Source organism: Mauremys mutica, chromosome 10, assembly GCF_020497125.1.
Source record: "Mauremys mutica isolate MM-2020 ecotype Southern chromosome 10, ASM2049712v1, whole genome shotgun sequence".
Lineage (NCBI taxonomy): Eukaryota > Metazoa > Chordata > Testudines > Geoemydidae > Mauremys > Mauremys mutica.
The window spans coordinates 79,551,726-79,573,684 of record NC_059081.1 but is presented as its reverse complement, the minus strand read 5'-3'; the positions used below and the strand labels follow the sequence as shown (position 1 = coordinate 79,573,684).

At 39.4% G+C, this 21,959-nt stretch overlaps 1 protein-coding gene across 4 annotated transcripts in view; it reads left to right on the top strand.

Moving 5' to 3' along the window:
* The window catches only part of AGAP1 (ArfGAP with GTPase domain, ankyrin repeat and PH domain 1), a 645,107-nt gene that overhangs the window by 281,130 nt on the left and 342,018 nt on the right, over positions 1-21,959 (top strand). For all 4 annotated transcript variants that reach the window (XM_045032567.1, XM_045032566.1, XM_045032565.1 and 1 more), the window contains 3 exons: positions 1,083-1,168; positions 12,794-12,935; positions 18,170-18,304. In XM_045032567.1, coding sequence (XP_044888502.1) covers positions 1,083-1,168; positions 12,794-12,935; positions 18,170-18,304 — 363 coding nt within the window. The remainder of the gene's footprint in view (positions 1-1,082; positions 1,169-12,793; positions 12,936-18,169; positions 18,305-21,959) is intronic.

Below are 21,959 nucleotides of genomic sequence, written 5' to 3'. Positions count from 1 at the left end.
TGCTTTCACTTCTAGGAGCAGAGTATAAATCCATCCTAAGGCCTTAAGTGGACCAGGTTTGCTAATCTTGGTTCAGGCTCAGAAACCTAAATGTAATCTGGCATTATCTGGAGTCTGTCATGAGAAACAGCATGGTGCCTGAAATACCTCTCAACCAAGGGAAGGGTAATCCCTATCTCACCCGCAGGTCAGACTTGAAGTCATTGACCAGGGCAGTGGTGAGGAAACTTTCCGTGCAGCTGCATGCCTCATTTAATCTGTGACTGTTGAAGAGGTCAGAGTCTGAAGTGCCAGTTCCTTGGTCTTCACAAGCACTAAATACCCCATTTCCTTTCAAAATATGTATTTGAAGCCCAGAAATAGTTCTTGCTTCAGATAAGGTTTTGTAGCTTCTACCATTTTACCGCTAACCCAAAATAAGTCTCTAATTCATCCTATTAGTAAATGGTTCAGCACTTCTCTCATAGTTTAGTACATCTTACAGAGGTGCCATCATTGTAGTTCTTCTGTCTAACGTGTGTAGTGTTTCAGCACCCTTTCCCTAATTGTGACTTGTGAGTAGAGAATACCATTTTCATAATGTTAAATGTTGATTTTTAATAACTGGGCTTCTCTTGAGGAAAAATAAAGGGTGAATGTAGCTTAATTATTTTAGTTTGCATATGAGGTAATGTGAAAATTCAGTATTGTATGTAACTTCAGATTAATATCATTTTGTCAACACTTGCATTTCCCAAAATTACTATTTTAAACCACATCAGGATTGTGGACAAAATGACTTTACTTCATATACTAGCTATCAAATTTTTTAACAATCTCTTATTTTCTTTAGCAGCATGTGTAATAGAGCCCTTGAAATATGCTTCTCAATCAGACATATAACTCCTTAAAAAGATGTAACTGAATTAGCTTTCCTAAATAAGTCTTGCATCCATAAAACTTTATATATTTGAGCTACATTTGTAATTAATACATAATACATTATTCTTATGTGAGAGTCTTAGAAATGTTATTTTCCACAAGTGAAGCCTTTGTTTGTGTTTTACTTTTTCTTTTGTGTAATGAGTTACTTTGTGTGACAGGTGGGAGATTCAAGAAAGAGATAGTAGTTGATGGACAAAGCTATCTGCTGCTGATTAGAGATGAAGGGGGCCCTCCAGAGGCACAGGTGAGCATTGCATTTAGAGCTTTATTAGGCTAGACTATAAATCATGAAAATGAATAACCACTTTAATGAAATTATATCTCACTTGGCATAAGAAAAAGTGCAAAGAATTAAGCCAGTAGGTTGAGAAAACTTGATGTTTTCATAGGAAGTTGTTAAATGTGTTTAAGAATATAAATGTGATGGATTAAAACTTGCTCATGTAAATCAAAACAGAATGCACTGATGGCACTCCTAGGAAGGCAGCAGAATATATTACTCCTGATGTGAACAAGCTATATCGCAGTCTGCTCAGGTCACCTAACCTGAAAGCAAAGCTGGCTCGTTGCCCCACCTTTTCCAACAGCCTGAGGAAAATGGAGATGTCATTTAAATCTACCTTTTTGGGGGAGAATTTCCATACACTTGAACGTGTAACGACAGCTGTGTATTTTAAAATTACATATAATTAATCAATAGTGATGGTCTCTGGGGCAATAGTAAAAGTTCTCTGGTGCAAACTGGTTTGTTTGTACCTACAAAAGGGGCTAAGTTGTAAATTTCATTCTGATACACTAGAGCAGGGGTAGGCAACCTATGGCACGCGTGCCGAAGAGGGCACGCGAGCTGATTTTCAGCGGCACTCACACTGCCCAGGTCCTGGCCACCAGTCAGGGGAGCTCTGCATTTTAATTTAATTTTTAAAAGAAGCTTCTTAAACATTTTAAAAACCTTATTTACCTTACATACAACAATAGTTTAGTTATATATTATAGACTTAGAGAAAGAGACATTCTAAAAATGTTAAAATGCATTACTGGCACGCGAAACCTTAAATTAGAGTGAATAAATGAAGACTCAGCACAGAACTTCTGAAAGGTTGCCGAACCCTGCACTAGAGGAACATAGAACATGTGCATTGATGGGAGATAAGACCACAATTCAGGGCTACAAAGCTGCTTCACTGGCCAGGTAACTACACTGCCTTACATTGTTGTTAAACATTCATATTCAAGGAAATGATTGAAGTATGCGATGAAGTCCTTTCATAATGTTATCATAGCAGACGTACTCACGCTGAAAAGTGTTAGAAGTGTCTGCTTTTGAATCTCTGTCCTCCTCCTTCATTCTGCCTCATCTCTACTGCTTCTACTTTATTTCTTCCTTGTAGTGTTGTGAGGCTCTCTCTAGCTCTCCAGGCCTCAACAGGGCACCATTGTAATCTTATGCATTTCCTGTTTGGTTATTGAACTTTTATTTAACTTCTTTTGTCCCGTAGAAGGCTGTTCTACTGCACACAGAATTTTGATAACTCTGAAGAGGAGACAGATGGGTCATTTTTCTCTGGTTCCCATACTCTCGGCTGATACAAGTTGAAACCATTAACAATTTTTGTCAGCGTGTGCTCATATGGGCATTAGTACATATGGTGAAACTCTGGCTACAATCAGTGTGTCTGGGGCTACGAGGACAGATCACCCTCTGCCTCCTCTTACCTGGTTATTAGCAGTGTTGCTACATAGAATCTACTGGCCTCACTGCCCTCAGCTGTTCAGTGATGGAGCAGCTTCAAAGAATAAGCAGCAGGAGCTGCTGAGCTGCTCTGCAGCCAAACAGCTGAATGGAGTGTTCCAAGCAGCATCAGCAGCTTCTGTTTCAATGCCCCATTATTGCCCATTAGCCATGGGAGGATTAAAGCATCCTTGAAGAAGTTCAGACAAAGGAGAAGAGGTTAGGCAGAGGAATGAAGGAGACTCAGAGGAGAAGCCCTTAAGAGAAGTTACAAACAAAAGACAGACTTACTTAATTCAACCTGGATCTTGTGAGGTAAATGTGTGTGTTGAAGTAAGAGAGAGAGCCAGACTACTTAACACTCAGTGTGAATAACTTGTCCAAGAAATGTGTTCACAACAGCCTATATATATATACACACACACACACACACACATAGTGTGTATTATAATCAACTTATTAAATAATAATCTACCAAAAAACTGTTTTCTTGTAGTATGTTCACTTGATACAACTACACACACAGTGGTTATAGATGCAGAATTTAGGACATGACACCCAAAGTAGTGTTTTCATTGTATCTAGTGCTGCTACAAAACTGTTCTTTGACAGATAAATACCAAATATTAGATTGAAATGATCAGAATTTGTGTCCAACAAAGCACTTCATAAAAGTCATAATACGTCTCAGAATGTACATTTTTCTTCCTGTTTGCCGGTCAGTATTTTGCAGAAACAAACTATATGTATATATAAGTAATATCTCTTCTTAAGTTATTTTAATTATAATTTGGTCATGTAACATTGTTACAGAAAAGATCTGAATTTTTGTGATTTTTTTTCATATATCTGATTCACAAAATAACTAGAACTACTATTTCCGGACAAATTACCCTATATACTCGATCATAAGCCGGCTGGTTTATAAGCCAAACCCTCTCCTCTCCCCCCCCCCCCCCCAAGATGGTTAAGGAAAAATGGAAATTTTTTATGATCCATTCATAAGCCAACCCTATAATTCAGGGGTCAGCAAACTTTGACTCCCGGGCCATCAGGATAAGCTGCTGGTGGGCCAAGATGCTTTGTTGACCTCGAACGTCCGCAAACCTAAGTAAACAATGTGTCCCGGAGCACCAGCTGCTAACCCTGATGGGCCGGGACAGCAACTGGCGGGGAAATGTTTTTTTGTTTTGAGGGGAGGATTCGGGGGAGGAGCTGGGGGTCAGGGAAGTAACTGCTGTGACCACCCCCCACATTACCCTAACCCAGGAGCCCCACACTCTCCCCCATCCCATCCCTTCCCACCTTATCTGGGGAGGGTCAGGGAAGGATGTCTCTGGCCTGGCTGGGGGCAGAGTAGCGTGGCCAGAAGCGGAGAGGCTCTGGCCCCGCCTCTTCTCTTCTGTCTCTGCTGGCTGTGCTGACTCTCCTTGCTCCCTCTGTTTGGGGGAGGGGCTGTGTCCCACCTCTCCCTCTCTACACCCGTTCATAAGCTGACCCCCTTCTCTGGTGCTTCCCTTTTTTACTAAAAAAAATTTGGCTTATGAACAAGTATATATGGTAATATTGATAATTTTTGTAATGGAAGTGGAACACCTGAAGGAAAATATTGTTTGTAACCTTCACTGCTCCTTTATAATTCATAATGATGGCATGATAAAGTTTTGGGTTTTAAAGGGTTTTTCTATGTTGTTTTTACTCATAGACTTTAAGGTCAGAAGGGACCATTATGGTCATCTAGTCTGACCTCCTGCACAACGCGGGCCACAGAATCTCACCCACCCACTCCTGTAACAAACCCCTAACCTATGTCTGAGTTATTGAAGTCCTCAAATTTTGGTTTAAAGACCTGAATGTGCAGAGAATCCTCCAGCAAGTGACCCGTGCCCCACGCTGCAGAGGAAGGCAAAAAACCTCCAGGGCCTCTGCCAATCTTCCCTGGAGCAAAATTCCTTCCTGACCCCGAATATGATCACTTAAACCCTTAGCATGTGGGCAAAACTCACCAGCCAGCACCCAGGAAAGAATTCTCTGTAATAACTCAGATCCCATCCAATCACAGACCATTGGGCATATTTACCTGCTAATAATCAAAGATCAATTAATTGCCAAAATTAAGCTATCCCATCATACCATCCTCTCCATAAACTTGTCAAGCTTAGTCTTGAAGCCAGATATGTCTTTTGCCCCCACTACTCCCCTTGGAAGGCTGTTGCAGAATTTCGCTCCTCTCATGGTTAGAAACCTTCATCTAATTTCAAGTCTAAACTTCCTAGTGTCCAGTTTATATCCATTTGTTCTTGTGTCCACATTGGTACTAAGCTTAAATAATTCCTCTCCCTCCCTGATATTTATCCCTTTGATATATTTATAAAGAGCAATCATATCCCCCTCAACCTTCTTTTGGTTAGGCTAAACAAGCCAAGCTCTTTCAGTCTCCTTTCATAAGACAGGTTTTCCATTCCTTGGATCTTCCTCGTAGCCCTTCTCTGTACCTGTTCCAGTTTGAATTCATCCTTCTTAAACATGGGAGACCAGAACTGCACACAATATTCCAGATGAGGTCTCACCGTGCCTTGTATAACGGTACTAACACCTCCTTTTCTTTACTGGAAATACCTCGCCTGATGCATCCCAAGACCGCACTAGCTTTTTTAACGGCCATATCTTATTCAATATCTTCATTAACGATCTGGAGGATGGTGTGGACTGCTCCCTTAGCAAGTTTGCAGATGACACTAAACTGGGAGGAGTGGTTGATACGCTGGAGGGTAGGGCTAGGATACAGAGGGACCTAGACAAATTAGAGGATTGGGCCAAAAGAAATATGATGAGGTTCAACAAGGACAAGTGCAGAGTCCTGCACTTAGGACGGAAGAATCCCATGCACTGCTACAGACTAGGGACCGAATGGCTGGGCAGCAGTTCTGCAGAAAAGGACCTAGGGGTTACGGTGGATGAAAAGCTGAATATGAGTCAACAGTGTGCCCTTGTTGCCAAGAAGGCTAATGGCATTTTGGGTTGTATAAGTAGGGGCATTTCCAGCAGATCGAGGGATGTGATCATTCCCCTCTACTCAGCACTGGTGAGGCCTCATTTGGAGTACTCTGTCCAGTTTTGGTCCCCACACTACAAGAAGGATGTGGATAAATTGGAGAGAGTCCAGCGGAGGGCAACAAAAATGATTAGGGGGCTGGAGCACATGACTTATGAGGAGAGGCTGAGGGAACTGGGATTGTTTAGTCTGCAGAAGAGAAGAATGAGGGGGGAATTTGGTAGCTGCTTTCAACTACCTGAAAGGGGGTTCCAAAGAGGATGGATCTGTTCTCAGTGGTAGAAGATGACAGAACAAGGAGTAATGGTCTCAAGTTGCAGTGGGGGAGGTTTATGTTGGATATTAGGAAAAACTTTTTCACTAGTAGGGTGGTGAAGAACTGGAATTGGTTACCTAGGGAGGTGGTGCAATCTCCTTCCTTAGAGGTTTTTAAGGTCAGGCTTGACAAAGCCCTGGCTGGGATGATTTAGTTGGGTTTGGTCCTGCTTTGAGCAGGGGGTTGGACTAGATGACCTCCTGAGGTCCCTTCCAACCCTGAGATTCTATGATTCTATCACATTGGCGGCTCATAGTCATCCTGTGATCAACCAATACTCCAAAGTCCTTCTCCTCCTCTGTTACTTCTATCTGATGTGTCCCCAATTTATAACCAAAATTCTTGTTGTTAATCCCTAAATGCATGACCTTGCACTTTTCACTATTAAATTTCATCCTGTTACTAGTACTCCAGTTTACAAGGTCATCCAGTTCTTCCTGTATATCCCAGACCTTCTCTGTATTAGCAATACCTGTCAGCTTTGTGTCATCTGCAAACTTCATTAGCACATTCCCACTTTTTGTGCCAAGGTCAGTAATAAAAAGATTAAATAAGATTAGTCCCAAAGCCGATCCCTGAGGAACTCCACTAGTAACCTCCTTCCAGCCTGACAGTTCACCTTTCAGTATGACCCGTTGTAGTCTCCCCTTTAACCAGTTCCTTATCCACCTTTCAATTTTCATATTGATCCCCATCTTTTCCAATTTAACTAATAATTCCCCATGTGGAACCATATCAAATGCCTTACTGAAATCGAGGTAAATTAAATCCACTGTGTTTCCTTTGTCTAAAAAATCTGTTACCTTCTCAAAGAAGGAGCTCAGGTTGGTTTGGCATGATCTGCCTTTTGTAAAACCATGTTGTATTTTGTCCCAATTACCATTGACCTCAATGTCCTTAACTACTTTCTCCTTCAAAATTTTTTCCAAGACCTTGCATACTACAGATGTCAAACTAACAGGCCTATAGTTACTCGGATCACTTTTTTCCCTTTCTTAAAAATAGGAACTATGTTAGCAATTCTCCAGTCGTACGGTACAACCCCTGAGTTTACTGATTCATTAAAATTTTTTGTAATGGGCTTGCAATTTCATGTGCCAGTTCCTTTAATATTCTTGGATGAAGATTATCTGGGCCTCCTGATTTCGTCCCATTAAGCTCTTCGAGTTTGGCTTCTATCTCAGATGTGGTAATATCTACCTCCATGTCCTCATTCCCATTTGTCATCCTACCATTATCCCTAAGCTCCTCATTAAAGACTGAGGCAAAGTATTTGTTTAGATATTGGGCCATGCCTAGATTATCCTTAACCTCCACTCCATCCTCAGTGTTTAGCGGTCCCACTTCTTTTCTTTGTTTTCTTCTTATTTATATGGCTATAGAACCTTTTACTATTGGTTTTAATTCCCTTTGCAAGGTTCAACTCTACATGGCTTTTGGCCTTTCTCACTTTATCCCTACATGTTCTGACCTCAATAAGGTAGCTTTCCTTGCTAATCCCTCCTATCTTCCACTCCTGGTAGGCTTTCTGCTTTTTCTTAATCCCCTCTCTGAGATGCTTGCTCATGCTTGATCTACAACTTCTGCCTATGAATTTTTTCCCCTTTCTTGGGTTGCAGGCTTCTGATATTTTCTGCAACTTTGACTTGAAGTAATTCCAGGCCTCCTCCGCCTTTAGATCCACAAGTTCTTCAGTCCAATCCACTTCCCTAACTAATTTCCTTAATTCTTTAAAGTTAGCCCTTTTGAAATAAAAAACCCTAGTCCCAGATCTGTTTTTGTTTATCCTTCCGTCTAGTTTGAACTGAATTAGCTCATGATCACTTGAACCAAGGTTGTCCCCTACAACCATTTCTTCTATGAGGTCCTCACTACTCACCAAAACCAAATCTAAAATGGCATCCCCTCTTGTTGGTTCTTCAACTACTTGGTGAAGGAATCCATCAGCTATTGCATCCAGGAAAATCTGAGCCCTCTTATTATTACTAGCACTTGTCCTCCAGTCTATATCTGGGAAGTTAGTCTCCCATGATCACACAATTCCCATTAGTGTTTACTTCATTAAAAACATTTAAAGAGGTCTCTATCCATATCCAGATTGGATCCCGGCTATCCGTAACATACCCCAAGCACTATCTCAGGGGAGGTTCTAGTAGCTTTCTTTCCCAGTGTGATTTTTGCCCGGACAGACTCTGTCTTATCCATTCTATCCCTTCTTATTTCTTTACAGTCAACCTCATCATTGATATACAATGCTACTCCACCACCTTTGCCTTTATTTCTCTCTTTCCTAAACAGCACATAACCTTCAATACCTGTACTCCAGTCATGACTACTATTCCACCATGTTTCTGTTATCCCTATAATATCCGGTTTCACTTCCTGCACCGGTAGCTCTAGTTCCTCCATTTTGTTACCTAGGCTCCTTGCATTAGCGTACAAACATCTTAATTTTTGTTGTTTGGCTTCACTGACATTCTTTACCCATTTAGGCACAGACATTCTACCACCAGTATCACCTATTAGACTAAAAGAACAGGAGTACTTGTGGCACCTTAAAGACTAACAAATTTATTTTAGCATGAGCTTTCGTGAGCTGCAGCTCACTTCTTCGGATGCATAGAATGGAACACACAGACAGGGGATATTTATACATACAGAGAACATGAAAAGGTGGAAGTATGCATACCAACAGGCAGAGTCTAATCAATTGAGATGAGCTATCCTTAGCAGGAGGAAAAAAAACTTTTTGAAGTGATAATTAAGATGTCACTTCAAAAAGTTTTTTTTCCTCTTGCTAACGATAGCTCATCTCAATTGATTAGACTCTGCCTGTTGGTATGCATACTTCCACCTTTTCATGTTCTCTGTATGTATAAATATCCCCTGTCTGTGTGTTCCATTCTATGCATCCGAAGAAGTGAGCTGCAGCTCACGAAAGCTCATGCTAAAATAAATTTGTTAGTCTTTAAGGTGCCACAAGTACTCCTGTTCTTTTTGCGGATACAGACTAACACAGCTGCTACTCTGAAACCTATTAGACTGGTATCTATACTACCCTTCCTCCTTATGTCCATTCTCCTACCCACGGCTGTATCCTTTCTTACTTTGTTTTCTTCCCTCTCAATGTTAAATTCTGGCGTGGAGATTACCTGGACATCTCCCAACCATCTCCCCCCAATTCCTAGTTTAAAGCTCTCTTAATCAGTTGTGCCAGCCTCCATCCTAGAAGTCTATTTCCCTCCTTACTCAGGTGAAGTCCATCCTGAGAGAACAGTCCTCTGTCCATGAATGCTTCCCAGTGGCCATACATCCCAAAGCCCTCTTTATAGCACCACTGCCTGAGCCATCTGTTGATCGTCATAATCTTGTCACACCTTTGTTGCCCATAATCTTGTCACACCTTTGTTGCCCTTCTCTAGGGATATTCTTTTTACCGGAGGAATAAAAGGGATGTGACATCACAATAGGCAGAAACCTGTGCTGCAGCCTTCCCAGTCCTTGGTTCAGTGGTTCTCAACCTGTGGCCCAATCAGCACAGAGCTGCAGCCCATGTGACATTCTCAGGGCCATACGGATAGTATTGGATGCAGCCCACATAACACATATTGGGGTGCATGTGGAGCCCAGAATGGAAAATAAGTTGGGAACCACTGCCTCAGTTAAAGTGAATCTTAAGTCCCTTGACATTTTCTTCTTTCTTAAGTACCAACTACTGCTCGTTTCAGCTTATTGTGATGCCACCATTCGAGCCCTCTAGCAGAAAAGGGAACTTGGAGTTGGGAATTGGTGTTCCAGATCCGATCAGTTGTCTAATACATGAAGCTTCAGATTAAGGTGAAAAATCCTGAAGTTGGCAATTATGGGGTAAATTGCCTATAGAGAACTTTCTTTTCTAACCCCTCGATTTGGAGTTTGGCTTATGCCCTGAAAAATGAAAGTTTATATTCTAGACTAAACAAAAGTAGGAAAATTCATGATAAAGGTGTAGTAAAGGACAATCACTGCTTTTTGCTTTGCATTTTTTCTGTGCCAAATTAATACATAAATAGTTTTTAAAATCTCATTTTAAGGATGAAATCAGAGTGAAATATATACTACTGGTCAGTTGGTGGTAGTCTGTTTTTCATCCTCATTCTTTTTAAAGCATACCAATTGTGAGTAAATCGCCAGCCATGATTTTAGTTCTTCCTGGCCTACCACAAAACTGTTAGTCTCCTATGATAAAACACCACACAATAGTTGTGAGTGATTTGGATGGCTCATGATAGTTGCTCTGGGATGCAGGTTCTAGGTTACTAGTGTGATTTTTTTTTTGTTGGCCTCATTTGAACAAGTGTTCACCTTAATTAAAAAAAATAAAAATGGATGTCTTTGGTGCCATTCAAGACACTGAATGCATATGAAATTGAACTGTCTTCTCTGCTCAGAGAGCTGTTCTCTGCCACAGTGGAATTTGAAGAACGCTGGTGAGGAAATGAAAGGGAAGCTTGAATTTGCCATTGCTTGTGCTGTTTTTCAAAGACTTCAGTTTCCAGTACTGTTAACATGGCACCTTCATAACATTAAATTACTTGAGTGTGTAAATTATTTCTCTCTCTTTGTGTGTACACACACACACACACACACACACACACACACACACACACACACACACAGAGTGACTGAAGGGAACTATTTTAAATAGTCTCCTTTGGTGTATCTCATAACCGTTAATAGATGGAATACCTTTCCATCATAGTACACTGGTTTCAAGAAATTTCAATATATTCTACAGAAACCATTAGTCTCATAAATTATTCTTTAAGAAAATCAGTGCTGCAAGCAAGAATTCTAGGCAGAATACAATTGATTCCATGGAATGAGATTAATTATACATTAAAATCCACCAGCTAGACTTCCTCCACAGTTTTTATACCTCTCTCATGCTTTTCATTAGGCTTCCAGTTCTGAGAACAGTTCAGCTCACACACATTGACCGCATTGAACATTTCCTGCCATATATTGTGTATTAGCACAATACAGCATTGGCAATGCATTGTAAGGGGTTGGTTTATTAGGTATCTGTCTTGAGAACTGCAAAGATTTGTTTTTACTGTTCTTACACCTTGATCCTACATGAAAAGACGTCCTTGTGTGTTGAAGTGTTCAAATGGTACACAATCATTTGATTTGTGTAAATTCTTTTAATAGAAATAATGAAACACGCACCCCAAAAATAACCTGTGGATTCCTATTTTCTTTCTGTGCGTTGAGCCTTTTCAACCTTTTTTGCACAACCGTGAAAGTTAGTAACTTTTAAATGTAAACAGGGATAATCACGTGATCCTAGAAATAGATACTTTTAAAAGATGTGAAGCATTACAAACTTAAAATTGCAAGAGTTAGCATTACTGAAGTAACAATGGGCATAAACCCAGGAGAACAATAATGCATAACACATGTATGTAAACATAAAATATGCTAATTATGGAGAGCATAGAGGCAGTATTGTCCATGGATAGAGCATTGGACTGGAGATTAGGAAACTTGTGTACTATTCCCGTTCAGACACGGGGCTGCTTGATGACCTTGGGTAAATCACCTCACCTCTGTGCCTCCATTTCCCCATCTGTAAAATGGTGATAGTGATATTGACCTGCTTTGTAAAGCACTTTGAGATCTACTGATGAAAAGTGCTAGATAAGAAGTAGGTGATGTTATTTTTGGCCTTGTCTGCTCTTTGCATAGCATCTTTCGCTATGTGTATGTACAGTGGGGCCCTGGCCTTGATTGGTTCTGTATGTATGATAGTAATATGACTAATAATTATGGAAAGATAATGTGTCTTATTTAAGGTTGCAGCTGGTTAGCTTTGTATTATTGATGGAAATTTTAGTCTTGGAATGGACACATTTATAAACACATGCTATTTATTAGTTTAAGAAATCCTCTGGCAGTCTATAACCAAGATGAATTTGCTGCCAGGTTAGTTTCTCTTAATATTTCTAACCAGTACTTGTGATCTGAAATTTCCCCTACAGCTATGGTTGTTTTAAGCCTTACCTGGGCACAGAAGTGCCTCTCCTTCAGTAGATTTACGACACCCGGGAAAACCAGTTCACTTTCTCACTACAAAACCTTAAGGCATAATCATTTTACTTAAACTTCTATAATTGTGGCATTTGCAAATTCAGCTATCTTAAAATTTGAGTTTTAGAATATAAAAGAAATGCAAGCAGTGTTTGAAATTTTGCTCAAATCTGACATTTAGTGGGTAAACTTGTAAACCCTTGAATGTAGAGTTGTGCTTTTAATGTCAGTGCTGATGTTAGTTAAGAAATATATATATGATGAACGGAAAGTAACATAATAGGTTTTTGAACTAACCTTTCATTTCTAGATACCGGTTTTCAAATATTCCTTTCGTTCACAAGTGCAGAGGCAAACTCATTTCATTACCAATTTTTCTATGTAACAAAAACCGGTTACTACTTGGAAGATACCCAGAATTAATAGCATATATTTTGTCTCCCAGATTCTTTCTGATTCAAGCCAATATTTTAATGTGTGTTAATCCCTCATGTTCATATGCACTGAACTCCTGTAAAATGAAAAAGCAAGTTCAGAGTTCATAATGTTAATGGTTAGCTTTCCCGAATGCAGCATTCTTTCTCCTCTCCCTTCAACACAGGATAATCCCACTAATTTTATTGACTACTGCTCAGTGCTTTCCCACTGAATATCTCTCTCTCCTGCCCCCTCCCTCTTTTTTCCCCCTCTATAGTTTGCCATGTGGGTCGATGCTGTTATATTTGTCTTCAGCTTGGAAGACGAAATAAGCTTCCAGACAGTTTACCACTACTACAGTCGTATGGCTAACTATCGTAACACTAATGAAATCCCAATGGTACTAGTGGGAACCCAGGGTAAGTGCAGTCTTGATTATAACATCTCTAAGATGATACCGGTATTCTAGTTGCTGTCTTCATATTCTGTTATCTTTGGCTGATTACCTGTCTGAAAGTGTCTTTAGAGTGACAATTTTGTATTGGAACTTCTTTTTAAAGACAAACATACTTAACTTGATCTATTTCCTTTCATACTAACCTTTTAGGGGGCATAACTGATATTTCCAGGCACTTGGTTGGTAAAATGCAGTACATTCCAGATGTTAACAGAAAATGGCTGTTCTGAACCTCTGGGGTAGTTTAAAGTGTTCCTAACTCTGACCAGTGAGGTTTCATGCTCTGAGTTGAGTACATGGATAAGTATTTGCAGGATCATGACCTAAATTAGGATGGGACTCAAATTGCCTAAAGGGCCAGAATAGACCAGTCCTTTATTGCCCTTAAATCACAAACAAAACAAGAGAAAATAAGACTTGGCAATCATTCCACTATAAATATTTATAAAAAATGAAGGTTGCCATATACAGAGCAGACCTCAATCCTCGTTATTTTAGATTTGCTGCGCAGTCGCTTGTGTTTTGTGTCACTTAAAAAGAAATCCCACAATTCTTCTTCACCCCATTTAGGAAAAAGCTATCCTGCAGCAACAGTGCTAGAACAGCAAAAGGCTCTTGCAGGACAGGCGAGCCCTGAAGGTGGGCACAATTTCAGATCCTCTCATGAAAGTTAGGTACTTATTCCCCCTCTCCTCAGTGTTTTCAGCTGTGGTTTCAGACTCCCCTTCCCCTCTAGCCTGCAGCAATGTGAGAAGTTGGGGGTGGTTTAATGCTGATCTAGGGCTTCATTCCTTCCTCACCTTGTCTTTTTGCCAATTAAGACAATGCCTGGGGACAGGGAGCGGCTTGACAGCCCAATGCCTGATTGCAAACTCTGAAACCAAAGCTGCTCATTGTGAAGCCCAGGAAGTAGGGGGAACATGGAGGGGGTAACAAGGCAATAAGGCGGAAGCAGGTGACAGATAAAAGGGGGAAGTAGATGGGAAAAAAATCCTGGGGTGAACAGAAGAAGCTGCAGTCAAAAAGGGAAGTGAATCGCTTAAAGGGACTCTGTCAACTTAAACATTTCAGTGTTTTAACACCTAAGATTACTGTAAGAGAAAGGTTACGGGGGGAAGATATTTGTTCAGGATTTCTTTGCTTTGTTTGCCGTTTTCAGTGTTTTCCCTTACAGTGAGGTGGTCAGTGCTGGAAGTTTTGTATAGGTCTTTCCCAGAGCACCACAGAGAAGGAGGGGGGAATTTTAATGATAGCAGGGCTGGAAGGTAGAGAGGCAGGAGCCAAGGGTAGTTAATACAGGGCATCACTCTTAGCTCCACGTCAAGGTGACGGTGTCCTTTTTAATGTTATGGTGTCGATTATATCTGACTGGTTTCTGCTACCAATTCACTAATCATAGCTATTAGACTGGTAGCTGTGAAATGATCTCTGAAGTGAAATCTCCCTAAAATGCTAGTGTCTGCCCTGCTGCTGCTCCTGCAACCAAAAGTGAACCATCTCCCCATTGTGAATATAGAGGGCGATATGTTCTTCCCCATCTCCAGGTGAAATTGAGGTCCCGATTTTGACACTAAAATATCTTTTTAAGTGATGCTGCTAATTTTAGATGCATTTATTGTCCACATGCCTTCAGCACCCTCTGCTGGCTTTACAAAGAAAAATCCTTAGACTTGCTTCCAAGCAGACATGTTTGTGTTTACCTTTTATGTCAGGTAATAGATAGCAGTGTAAAAAACAATATGCTTCAGTTGGTACCTCACAGCACATGTAAGATTTAAAATGTTTGAAACATTAACCTAAGTAATATACTTCAGACAGGAATGCCAACTGTGGTATTGATTCACAGGAATGGCAATTTATATTCAAGTTCAGATGAAATTTTATCTCATGGGAACCTCATTGGTTTCTACTAAATAAATTGTAGCTGAATCTTAGGTACATTTTCTGATCACTTTTCTGATACTGCAGTTCTTTGCAATGTTACTATAAGCTGCCATGGGAAACAGGAAAATTTTATCGTTGTGTGTGTTGGTCTGAATTGTAATGGGTTTTAGTGCTATATGTCTCAAAGTATTTTACAATATTAACTAGTCCTTATAATGCCCTGACAAGTGGGTAAGGTAATGCTAAAAACCCTATTAAAGTAAATTGCAGTTTGAAACAATACATACATTATGATTTAGGTCTCCTTGCTCTGTCAATTGTTCCATGAATAAACTCTTTAAAAAAACCCTTTACATTATTCCTTTCAATTTTCTGCACTCACTAAATCACCTCTTCGAATCTTCCCATTACCTGTGTGGGATAACTACATCTCCCCACTGTGAAATGAATGAGGATCATCAGGAAGGTAATAGCTTAGTATACAGAATTCAGATATGTATATATAAAAATATAGGTTTTATATATATATGTATTCCTAAATAGCAGCTGATTATATCCAAAATGTGCTGGATTCTTTTTTTCATACGAGATATAAAGATAATATAGACCTTCATTTAGCAAAACACTTAAATATGTACTTAACTTTTAAGACTGTGACGAGTCAATGAAATTAATGGGACTTAAGCATGTGCGCTTTCCTGAATTGGGGCCATATAGCTCGTGAGGAAGAGGTGTGTAATTTCACACAGTATCAGTTTGTAAGTGGTACAGGTGAGAACTGCAATGTAAAATACTCTGCTGTAGTGAAGTTTTTATCAGGACTAAACTAACCACTTTCCTAGTCAGCTGCCATTTCTCAGAGTTCTGAGAGCTGAAAGAGGTGGCAATGTGAGTACAATCATCTCGCTTCAAAATATTGGGAAATCCAGACACATTGAGGATGATACTATAGCAGCAGTTTGGTTTCTGCTCCTGGAAGCTGAAGGATGAACATCAGTAATAGTTTGTAGAATATGATTGCTATGAGCAGTCAAGAGTTAATCCTCTCAATGACTCTCTAATTATGTTAATTGTTTATATTCAAGTATGTTGATAAAATCTATTGCTTGATTGGTCCTGCAGGACCAATGGGTATCTACAATCAGCTGCTATTTAAGTCAGTGTCATGTGTTGGGTCCTAAGGTGTGAAATTCATTTCTCCATGATATCCGTTTCTTTACTCCAAAAATTTTAGTGTGATTACTCTTGAATTCTTAGATGTTTCCTTGGATACCATCAACTACTTCAGTTTATATTTCCAGAGGGAAATGTTATCAGTTATGTATGTACTATGTTACAATAGAACATTGATTGCAATCCGCTATATTGAAGATTGCATAACAGTTGCTGTTACATCCCCCTGTTTTCAGTTGCTCATTACTAACTGACATTTTGATCTTTTGTGGATGAAATTTTCCAGAAATGATCTCTGCCCATAGGTGAGTGGTTTTTGAAAGTTAGAGCAAAAATGGTTCAGTCTTTTTGAACACACAGAGAAGGAAACCAGTAATCTTCCTATAATAAAATAATTCTTGCAACCTATTCAGATCAGCCCTACAGCTAAAATGCCTGACAATTTAGTATTGAGATTTGCATGGAGAATAGTCCTCACTGAGGAGTATTGCATGCCTTATTGCATCAGAAAATGGGTTTGATTTCTCTGGCCTTTAAAACTGCATTTTGAGCATGTACAGAAGGTGTGTTTGCTAAGCTCATTAATGGTATAATCCAAATTCATTGACTTGACTGGGCTTTGGGTCAGGCCCTAAGTGTAAATGTAAGGAAAGATGGGCAATGCATGTATGCATAGCCACTTTAATTTTGCAGTAAACTGGGCTATTCACCTATGCCCAGACCTGTGCAAAGGATTCTGAGGACTATTTCAAGTTGCAGTGGTTGTAAGAAGGGCTGCTGTATATTGGGTGTGTAGTGGTCAAGAAAAGGGAACTGGCTTGTGAAGTATGCAAGTGAGGTCTCCTAACTGCCACCTATACCTAGGCAGGATGGCTGGAGATGTATACTCAGGTAAGCTAAATGTAAACTAAACTTAATGCATAGTTTGTGGGATGTGTAGGGGCTGAACCAAGGTTTTGCAGAATCTGTAAGGAGGGAAGAACTCCTGGACCCTTGTAATGACTGCAAGGACTGTGGTGAGAGAGTTGACTTATGGAATTTACACTATACATTTTGGAACCCGGTAGAGTTGTGTTGCCCTTGATCCTTAGCCAAGTCTTAACTTTTATTTTTTCCGTCTTTTTATTTCTTAAAATTAAACAGACCACACTATCCAACAATTCTACACGAAGAGGCCATTAATATTGGTGGTTAAACACTCAAGTGAAGAAGTGTGCTTATGCGTTATGGTAGTATCACTTCTGCGTCCCTACATCCTACTACTCTGTATATCAGACTGTCCATGAAAGTCATTTTTACATCATACTTAGCATATTAGTCATTGTGTTGGCGTTAATAAGGGATCTAAAAGTAATTTGCTTCCTTAAAGGATTACAGCAGTATTGGTTGTATTTTGTTAATATATCTTACTCTAAGTATATTGTTACTATTTAATACAGCTAAATATATTCCACCTGGTAGCCTTATATGCATTTTTAAGGTAACTTAGGGGGAAAATTACAATTTATTTTCCAGTTAGAATTGTATCAGTGACTTGAAGATCAGTAGTATAGAACTATGAACTTTGAAAACAATTTTTTCACTAATTACAGAGTTAAATGGTATTTTAAAGTATAGCCAGTTCTCTGGTGAAGTAATACTTGACTTTATTAAGACAGCTTGTTAGGTCACAATTAAAAGTACAATATAGTAGAAATCATTGAAAAAAGTAATATTGATAATAGGACTCTGTTTTTCCTGAGAAGAGTCCAAGGTGCACCTCTGAACAATACTTTTATTGTGGAATATTACTAGAGGAAACATTGTCCCTTTATGATATTTACGTGTCTTAGCAGTTAGAGAATTTATATAAAAAGCAGTTGGTGTTGGATGTGTATTATATGCAAAAAGGAAAGTTATGGTTATGCAGTCTTAAATTGACAGTACCTGGCTTTTTTGCTTATCTGTGCAACCTTTAGTCTCTTTATGAAGTTTTTTGTATGAATTTGTTTTTAAGGTTACATTTAAGCACCTTGTAGGCTCTGTAGGCATAGGATGTTTTGTAAATATGAACTGCTGCTGTTGAATACAGGCTTTGTTATCAAGATAAGACTGCTAATGCTGTTGCTTTTTTTCCCCCTCTGCATGCTGTTACTATAGATGCTATAAACTCTAATAATCCACGTGTTATTGATGATGCCAGAGCAAGAAAGCTGTCGAACGATTTGAAGAGATGCACTTACTATGAAACCTGTGCTACTTACGGGCTGAATGTGGAAAGGGTCTTCCAAGATGGTAAAGATGGATTTTTTTTTCCTACTCAGTATCTCACAGCATACTGTAACCAAAGTGTTCTCCAGATTAATGACCACTGCCTGCTATATAGGTCAGAAGATTTAATCCTGGTTGAGATTTTTTATTTTGGTAACATCTAGAGTCCCATTGGGAATTGCTCAGCACTGTGCATACACATTCAGCCTTCTGTACTCCAGTTATCTCCAGCTGCTGGGTTCAGTACCTTCCTGGTTGGAAAGAAACAATACATTAGAACCATAATATCATGAGTACATTTGTTATTTATGCAGATTATATTTATATCTACTTAAGAAATGTCTTCATGCAGGTATACTGTATAACAGACACTGAAGTTGTGTGACTGTGGGTAATCTTTTGTATAATTACCCCCACTTAATAGACATATATAATAAAGATATAACTAAACATATTTTTAAAAATTAGTAGAGAGTAGAATATTAAATCTGATGAGATAAATAAAATGCATAAGATCAGTATTAAAATTCTCTCATGGCATCCACATAACAGTTATCAATTGGCAATTTCACCTAGCCATCAGAGTAGAATTGAGTCTTAGTGAGGGATTTAAAAGATAGGGAGTAGTGACTTTATGGACTAGTTGAGCTATCTTCTCACGTTGTTTGAGCATTGGCCTGCTAAACCCAGGGTTGTGAGTTCAATCCTTGAGGGGGCCATTTGGTGATTGGTTCTGCTTTGAGCAGGGGGTTGGACTAGATGATCTCTTGAGGTCCCTTACAACTCTAATAATAATAATCTAAGATGTTCCAACTGATTATTACAGCATGGAAGAAAAACACTAAATATGTAACTTGACTGGCAATTGTTTACTTGGACAGTTACTCCTGGAAAAAGCTCCATTGTGTACCTGAGGGGAAAACACAATGGCTAAATAAACAAAATAAAACAAAAAATGGAAAAGATTCCTAAATGTCTTCTGTGTATGAAACAAGTCTCTGTGCTCCCTCTAGTGGTAGTTCTACATACTGTGTATATTTGAGGCATCTTCTATCTTCCACTGTACTAATCAATACGTTACTTTATCCCCAACTGTAAACTGGCCACTACAAAAATTATTCTAATTTTTAAAGAAAAAATTTTAATTAGTTAAAATTCTTTCCTGAAGTTCCTGATCTCTGCCATGTTCTAGTCTCTGGGTTTTCTCTTGTAAGAACCACAGTTACATGAGATCCCATCTCATCAATAAGTGTCTAAGGTTATGTCTACACTACACACCACTTTTGCTGGCATGTAGTATATGTGTAGCTACATGCTGCAGTGAAAAGCAGGCCAAGTCCATGCTACGGTGTGTCGCTACATGTGTCAGGGAAAGGCTCTGGCAGCTGCCCCTCTCCTGCCAGAGCCTTTCCCTATTCCAGGAATGTTTCCCTGTGGTGAGTCAGGGCTCCAGCCGCGGGGAGCTGCCTGAATCTTTCTCCATTGCCTCCCCAGTGCCAGAGCCTTCCTCAGTGGTGGAGAAAGGCTCCATCAGTGGGGAGGTAGCAGCACATTATACTGCTAAAAATAATAATGTAGACAGGCACTGCTTGAGCTAGTACATACATACCCGCACCTTTCAAGTGTCTTCACTTGCCTGAGCCATTCCTCTCTGGCTACACTGCTATTTATACCTCTGCTAGGGTGGCTATGCAGGTGTGGACACTACATACCACCAAAAGTGGTGTATAGTGTAAACTAGTGTAAGTGGTGTACGTGCAAAAGAAGTGAGGACAAATAGACCAAACGGACTTTCTGTAAGTGGAAGTACTGAAGTGAATTGCTCTTGGTTTAAATTCCAAATAGGTTTTTATTCTTAATAGTTCAGCTAATACAATTTGTTTTCCCATGTTGTTCTTAGAGTATTGAGGAGAAATCATTGTGTTCTCTTTGTATTCCCTATATCAAAGATTAATTTCTAAGATTGTGTGTGCAAAAAATAAAAGTTTAATTTCCTTGTTTGCGATTAGCTGCAGTTTATTTTTCATTACATATACCCTAAAAACTTTTTGGATTCCATCCCCTCTCATTTCTCAGGGAACTCTTGGGAGATGGAACTTGCAGAATTATACAATGATACAACTCCTCCACTTCTTGTGCATATCTGTACTGGATGAGCTGGTTATTACATACTGTGGCCTTCTCCTATAACGTTAGTGATGCTATGTAGTGAATACAAGGAGTAAATATACTGTGGGAAAACATTGTTAGAATATGTGAAGTGGTGGTGAATTGTAAATGTTCAGTATGCTGAGTGGCATAGAATTGCCTAGACATAAAAAAGTGAAGTGTTTTTCAGACTAGGACCGCAGCCCCTATTCTCATTGAAGTCAGAGAGAGTTGTGACATTGACTTCAATAAAAGAAGAGGTAACTTTGGGCCTAAAACATAAATTTATGGCAGGTAATACAAATCCTGATCAATGGCCAATTGATTAACTGATTTCAAGACATGTTCGGGGTAATACTTACCAAGATTAAATATGACTCACCTGTGATTTACTGCTAAGAGAAACACTAGATTCAATTTAGTCTTTACAGAATCACTGCATCATTTCGTAGAAACAAAATTACAGTTCCTTGAAGGTGAAGAGATCTTATGTTACCATATGTCAGTGCTTAGCCTTACGTAACGATGATTACGGGGGGGAATAGCCTTTTTAAGATGTAGGGCTTTATCCTTATAGGAATATGCCTGAGTAATTCCCATTAGTGCTCTGAGAAAATCAATGTGTGTAATGAGGAAAATCTTATGTAATTATTTTGTCTTTGTTACCGTCTTACCTTTTGGCTGAAGAACAAAAAACCTTTGTGAAGCCATATTTAATAGGTAAGGAAAATCAACCATTTTTGAAAGGTCCTGTATTTAAAATATACTGTGTTCTATTTTAATTTCTGTACTGGATGGCAGGTGGCGTTAGGGGCTATTTAATTTTGTATGTATACTTCTGACCTAATTTACTGAGGGTGCCCACAGTGTGTCACTACTAATGCACTAAAACGTCTAAAAGGTTGCCCGCTATAAGATATTTTCAGTGGAGAGATGGCAGACATGGAACGTTTTAGCTTCTTGTAGCTGTTTTGAACATGCTGTGTTAATGTTTTATTAGCTTTTATATAGCACTTTGTATGGTCGAAACTCTGTACAGGCATTCAGTTATTATCCCTCCTCTCCTGTGCTTCCCACTGGTGATATTGAAATCGATGGAGGTAAGAATGATTATCCTCATTTTATGTATAAAGAGTCTGAGGCCCCAGTCCTGCAAGTTACCTAAACACCCACCTAACTTTAAGCATTCCATTGACTTGAGTACAACTGTTCACATGCTTAAAATTAAGCATGTGCTGAACTACTTTACCATGTCAGATCTTGAAGTGACTTGTCCAAGGCAGCATGGCAAATAAGTGACACAACCAGGATTAGAACCAAGGAGCTCCTGGACTTCCAACCCTCGTTCATTCCTCACCCAGGCCACTTTCAATATTATGAGGAGGAGGAGGAGTGGGGGAGGGGTGATAGTGGGAGAGAGGTAGTGGTGGTGGTAGTGGGGGAGGGGTGGTGCTGGTGGTAGTTACTGTTTGTTCAGGCACTTTACAAAACAGGAATACATTATCCTGTGACTGAAGTCTAATTTTAGGGA